Source organism: Oncorhynchus mykiss, chromosome 3 (assembly GCF_013265735.2).
Source record: "Oncorhynchus mykiss isolate Arlee chromosome 3, USDA_OmykA_1.1, whole genome shotgun sequence".
NCBI classification, from domain to species: Eukaryota; Metazoa; Chordata; class Actinopteri; order Salmoniformes; family Salmonidae; genus Oncorhynchus; species Oncorhynchus mykiss.
This window is the reverse complement of record NC_048567.1, coordinates 16,592,154-16,598,401: the sequence shown is the minus strand read 5'-3', so window position 1 is coordinate 16,598,401 and position 6,248 is coordinate 16,592,154. Positions and strand designations below refer to the sequence as shown.

The following is a 6,248-nucleotide window of genomic DNA, read 5'->3' as shown; positions in this document are numbered from 1 at the left end:
ACCCTCATCTACTCCTAACCCACATCTACTCCTAACCCGCATCTACTCCTAACCCACATCTACTCCTAACCCACATCTACTCCTAACCCGCATCTACTCCTAACCCACATCTACTCCTAATCCACATCTACTCCTAACCCACGTCTACTCCTAAGCAGTAGTCACTCCTAACCCACGTCTACTCCTAACCAGTATTTACTCCTAACCCACATCTACTCCTAACCAGTAGTACACACTCCAGTAGACTGGAGTCTATAGTTACAGTAACTTTAGTACATTCAAACACGGCATCATGATAGATAGGGGTAGGAGTAACAGTCTCCAGCTTAGCTACTGTATTGGTTGGTACTGAATTGAGTCAACACTGTCTAGAAGAATAGTGATTAGTGTGTTCCTTACTGGTTTCTCACACTGGCCGTAGTCAGGTCCATGGTCTGGCTGGAAGAAGGTTCTTAGCCATCTCGATCAGCCCCATGGCTGTCCTCACCGGGGCATTACGAGCGAGACAAACACCATCACCTGGGTCACACAGAAAACAGAGACATGGGTCAGTCTGGGTCAAAGGGAACAACACAGAGGACGGAGAGAAGTCAGTCTTGAGCATAGACAAACACCATCACCTGGAATGGATATGCAGAGAACACAGACATAGGTCAGTCTGGGGTCAAAGGTCAGAGGTCAAAACACACAGAGGTAGAGGTCAGCCCACAATGTACGCTACAACATTCCTCTTTCATCTAAAAGCACTACTGTACAGTGGTGTTTGTTCCTTGCCACACTAAAGCTCCATTGTGATTGCAGATACTTCTCTTGCTGTATTGTATGAGAACAACAGAAGGTCATGGTGCCATTTTAATCTTTTGTTAAAGGACAGAGAAGGGCTGTAATTTTCCTATTACACTCAGACTGCCCTTGTAAAACAGTCAATACCACAGACAAAACAATCAATAACAGAAATACAAGACAGTTATGAGATGGAGGCAATGGACTCTCTTCCTCTCGCCCCCCCCCACCCCCCTCTGAGGGAGAGAGAGAAAATATGAGAAACAGTGGGTGGGGAGATATGAAAGGGAGAGATAGCATGTTAATATCCATGTGTGAGTGTGTGTCTCTCTATGTGCACGTGTGTGAGTACAGGCCTGAAGGGTGTGTGTTTCCTTAGAACAGATAATGTGCCACCATTGATTCCTGTTCTGCTGCAGAGCTCAGAAGTGTCATCCCTCTCTCTGTCACTGTTCTCGTTCTAACCACTCACTGCTGGGCTGGCACAGTTACACCCCTACTATGCGCACGCACGCACGAACGCACGCACACAGGGCTGTTCCTGTTATGGAATTTTGGATAACAATTAATTGTCATGCAAATGGTCACGTTGTCAATTTTTGTAGAATTTGTTTTTGCACATGTATCATAATGCCACTGCACCCACCGATCAGTTTACCCAGCATTATTTTTTACCACTACGTCACTACCAAACGTTCACTGGACACACACACACACAGAGAAATAGATTTCCCTCCCTCTGTCTAATTTCACATTTCACACAGAGGATCAATGTCAACCCATTGGTGCAGTGTGTGTGTAGGGCAGAGATAATCACAGTGGACAATTACAGCCAATAACCGTTAACTAAAAATAAGAATTGTCATAATCATCATATTACATTCATTTTCAGGCAGGGTTGGAATCAAATGTACTTTCCAGTAACTCCAGTTTGTCCAATAGCAGCAGTCAAATGAGTTTGTGAGACAGGAGAGTCACCAAAGCCGTGCTGTATATGTTGTAGCACATTTTACATGATGCATTACAAGCTCAAAACATTTTGAAATGTCAGCTTGAAACTTCTCTTCTTTCTCTTCAAGTCTAATGTGTCATCATTCAGCCATGTTGAAGGCAGCAGCAGCAGGGCCTAGCTGAATAGTTTCATCTCCTCAGCACAGTGACTTAAGAAATTACAGAATGTCTGGGGTTTGGAAATGACTTGCGGCAGCAACGCCAGATGAAGTGAAACATTCTGTTAATGTGATGCTGTACATCACACGCCACACACACACACACACACACACACACACACACACCCACAATGTGAAATGTCGATGTGATATAACTAAATAGTCTATTCTATTAATTAGCCTAAAGTTAAACCTCTTTTTCTGCAGGATCACCTATATTAAGCAGGGGTTAGCACAGATTGAGCAGCATAGCCTGGCGCCTCTTCCATCCCCTCGCTGTGGGCCCAGAGAAACCACTGCAGCAAACTGTTATTTATTGAAGCTGTTTTATCAGTGCAGAGCTGTGAGGAGGGAAGCTTCCACGGTAACCGCTAGTTTGAGAGCTTATTAAAGTTCCGTCTGCCGGGCTGAAACCCCAGCACAGGAGGGCCAGGGGGCTTCATCCAGACAATTCCATCTATCACCCTCCCAGATTAAATTAATATATGTCACAGCCACTTCTGACAATTTAATATGGAGCCTAGACAGATGCTCCCTATTGGAGAGTTTTGGCTCCAGGGCTGTGACCCACAGACAGAAAGATGACATCACATCTAGACTCACCTACTGTGAGACTGAAAACACAAACCACACATAATAACATTATGCACAAACCACACATAATAACATTATGCACAAACCACACATAATAACATTATGCACAAACCACACATAATAACATTATGCACAAACCACATTCTCCAATTCAGATACCAGAACCTGGTACAGTATTTCAGATCCTTTTAAAAAACGTTATTGACAGCATGCAAACTGTGTGTAGATTCATTTACTTGTGCACTGTGTGTGTTTGAGTGAGACAATGTGTACACACACACATGTGTATGCGCTCGTGGTGTGCCTAAGTGTGTGTACATGTTGTGCACATAGGTGTGTGAGTGTATGTTAAGGGGATACAGACAGAACCAGCAGGCTGGACTGGGAACTCAACACACAGTGCAGATGGGGCTGAGTGGAAACGGGTGAATCCACAACTCTGGAAGCTAGGGGAGTAAGTCTGGTGGAGTAAAGCTGGGGGAGTGAGTCTGGTGGAGTAAAGCTGGGGGAGGGAGTCTGGTGGAGTAAAGCTGGGGGAGGGAGTCTGGTGGAGTAAAGCTGGGGGAGTGAGTCTGGTGGAGTAAAGCTAGGGGAGGGAGTCTGGTGGAGTAAAGCTGGGGGAGTAAGTCTGGTGGAGTAAAGCTGGGGGAGTAAGTCTGGTGGAGTAAAGCTGGGGGAGTAAGTCTGGTGGAGTAAAGCTGGGGGAGTGAGTCTGGTGGAGTAAAGCTGTGGGAGTAAGTCTGGTGGAGTAAAGCTGGGGGAGGGAGTCTGGTGGAGTAAAGCTGGGGGAGGGAGTCTGGTGGAGTAAAGCTGGGGGAGGGAGTCTGGTGGAGTAAAGCTGGGGGAGGGAGTCTGGTGGAGTAAAGCTGGGGGAGGGAGTCTGGTGGAGTAAAGCTAGGGGAGGGAGTCTGGTGGAGTAAAGCTGGGTGAGTAAGTCTGGTGGAGTAAAGCTGGGGGAGTGAGTCTGGTGGAGTAAAGCTGGGTGAGTAAGTCTGGTGGAGTAAAGCTGGGGGAGGGAGTCTGGTGGAGTAAAGCTGGGGGAGGGAGTCTGGTGGAGTAAAGCTGGGGGAGGGAGTCTGGTGGAGTAAAGCTGTGGGAGGGAGTCTGGTGGAGTAAAGCTGGGGGAGTGAGTCTGGTGGAGTAAAGCTGTGGGAGTAAGTCTGGTGGAGTAAAGCTGGGGGAGGGAGTCTGGTGGAGTAAAGCTGGGGGAGGGAGTCTGGTGGAGTAAAGCTGGGGGAGGGAGTCTGGTGGAGTAAAGCTGGGGGAGTAAGTCTGGTGGAGTAAAGCTGTGGGAGTAAGTCTGGTGGAGTAAAGCTGGGGGAGGGAGTCTGGTGGAGTAAAGCTGGGGGAGGGAGTCTGGTGGAGTAAAGCTGGGGGAGGGAGTCTGGTGGAGTAAAGCTGGGGGAGGGAGTCTGGTGGAGTAAAGCTGGGGGAGGGAGTCTGGTGGAGTAAAGCTGGGGGAGGGAGTCTGGTGGAGTAAAGCTGGGGGAGGGAGTCTGGTGGAGTAAAGCTAGGGGAGTAAGTCTGGTGGAGTAAAGCTGGGGGAGTAAGTCTGGTGGAGTAAAGCTGGGGGAGTGAGTCTGGTGGAGTAAAGCTGGGGGAGTAAGTCTGGTGGAGTAAAGCTGGGGGAGGGAGTCTGGTGGAGTAAAGCTGGGGGAGTAAGTCTGGTGGAGTAAAGCTGGGGGAGGGAGTCTGGTGGAGTAAAGCTGGGGGAGGGAGTCTGGTGGAGTAAAGCTGGGGGAGGGAGTCTGGTGGAGTAAAGCTGGGGGAGGGAGTCTGGTGGAGTAAAGCTGGGCGAGGGAGTCTGGTGGAGTAAAGCTGGGGGAGGGAGTCTGGTGGAGTAAAGCTGGGGGAGTAAGTCTGGTGGAGTAAAGCTGGGGGAGGGAGTCTGGTGGAGTAAAGCTGGGGGAGGGAGTCTGGTGGAGTAAAGCTAGGGGAGTGAGTCTGGTGGAGTAAAGCTGGGGGAGGGAGTCTGGTGGAGTAAAGCTGGGGGAGGGAGTCTGGTGGAGTAAAGCTGGGGGAGGGAGTCTGGTGGAGTAAAGCTAGGGGAGTGAGTCTGGTGGAGTAAAGCTGGGGGAGGGAGTCTGGTGGAGTAAAGCTGGGGGAGTAAGTCTGGTGGAGTAAAGCTGGGGGAGGGAGTCTGGTGGAGTAAAGCTGGGGGAGTGAGTCTGGTGGAGTAAAGCTGGGGGAGGGAGTCTGGTGGAGTAAAGCTAGGGGAGGGAGTCTGGTGGAGTAAAGCTGGGTGAGTAAGTCTGGTGGAGTAAAGCTGGGGGAGTGAGTCTGGTGGAGTAAAGCTAGGGGAGTAAGTCTGGTGGAGTAAAGCTAGGGGAGGGAGTCTGGTGGAGTAAAGCAGGGGAGAGTAAGTCTGGTGGAGTAAAGCTGGGGGAGGGAGTCTGGTGGAGTAAAGCTGGGGGAGTGAGTCTGGTGGAGTAAAGCTGGGGGAGGGAGTCTGGTGGAGTAAAGCTGGGTGAGTAAGTCTGGTGGAGTAAAGCTGGGGGAGGGAGTCTGGTGGAGTAAAGCTGGGTGAGTAAGTCTGGTGGAGTAAAGCTGGGGGAGTGAGTCTGGTGGAGTAAAGCTGGGGGAGTGAGTCTGGTGGAGTAAAGCTGGGAGAGGGAGTCTGGTGGAGTAAAGCTGGGGGCTGGAGAGGGAGACAGACTAACACACAGTACAGAGAACCTTACCTGATGTCCATTTCTGATCTGCTCCAGAACCTTCTCATAGCAATCCTCCTCCATATCATGAAGCTGCTGGATCTGAGAGAAACCCATATTAGCTGTATTAGAACTGTTTAAAAGCATTGGCCCAGTAAACGAAAGGTCGCTGGTTTGAATCCCTGAGCTGGCAAGGTGAAAAAACCTTCCATTCTGCCCTTGAGCAAGGCAGTTAACTCCCAAAAACAACTGCTATCCAGGCACAGATGAGATGGACATCGATTAAGGCAGGCCCCCTCACCTCTCTGATTCAGAGGGGTTGGGTTAAATGCAGAAGACACATTTCGGGTTGATTGCATTCAGTTGTGCAACTCAGTTGTGTATCCCCTTTCCCTACGTTTAACCAGATCAAATGATTCAGAAGAACGTGGTAAAACAAAACTCATGGTCCTGCAAAAGACACATGAGCTCTGGCAGTATGGACAGCTTGATGCGTGTTAGCAGTGTGTGTGTGTGTATGTATGTGGTCACCTTGTTGGTGGTCTTGATGCCTACGAAGCTCTGTCCGAGGGGCACGGGTCTGAAGTGGCTGTCGAAGTAGAAGAGTCCAATGTAGAGGTTGACGTGGAGGAAGGAGTCCACGTCAAGGAAGTTGGGCAGCGTGGCCGACAGACCCAGGATACGGATCATACTCTGGGTTGACTCCACCTGGAATAAACCCACACCAAGGTCAAAGGTCACACCATGATGACGTACTCTGAATGGACATCTTACCGCAACGTCCCACACAGATGACATCACAATCCGACTGGACTTCACCAGTCATGACACAAAGGGATTTCAGTAGGTGATTTGGATCAAACCTGGATGCTTCCCTACATAAGTCTCCTTGAAAGGGAAGAAGTGAGAGAAGTGCTTCTTACACATGAGGTGGACAAGAAGCATAAACTTTAGAGCAGGAAAGACAGTGTAGGTGTGTCTGTGTGGGTGGGAGAGAGAAAGCGAGGGAGAGAGAACAAATAGATGCAGACAGAGAGCAGCGAGGGAGAAC

The 6,248-nt window shown here is 49.5% G+C and overlaps 1 protein-coding gene across 1 annotated transcript; it reads right to left on the bottom strand.

Annotated features, from left to right (window-relative positions):
- Nucleotides 1–399: 399 nt before the first annotated feature.
- On the bottom strand, nt 400–6,248 carry LOC118936471 (activating signal cointegrator 1 complex subunit 3-like). The gene is made up of 3 exons (XM_036970560.1): nt 5,729–6,248; nt 5,228–5,299; nt 400–519 (listed from the first exon to the last, which is right to left on the bottom strand). Exons 1-3 carry the CDS (start codon nt 5,993–5,995, stop codon nt 484–486), a joined length of 375 nt encoding a protein of 124 aa, XP_036826455.1. The 5' UTR covers nt 5,996–6,248; the 3' UTR covers nt 400–483.

Excerpts from the sequence above, each read along its gene's own strand:
- LOC118936471 (XM_036970560.1), bottom strand. The coding sequence starts at position 5,995 with ATGTCATCTGTGTGGGACGTTGCGGTAAGATGTCCATTCAGAGTACGT. Across the intron at positions 5,300-5,728 it reads GCATCAAGACCACCAACAAG|ATCCAGCAGCTTCATGATAT; the intron begins GTGACCACATAC and ends GGTTTCTCTCAG. Across the intron at positions 520-5,227 it reads AGATCAGAAATGGACATCAG|GTGATGGTGTTTGTCTCGCT; the intron begins GTAAGGTTCTCT and ends TGTGTGACCCAG.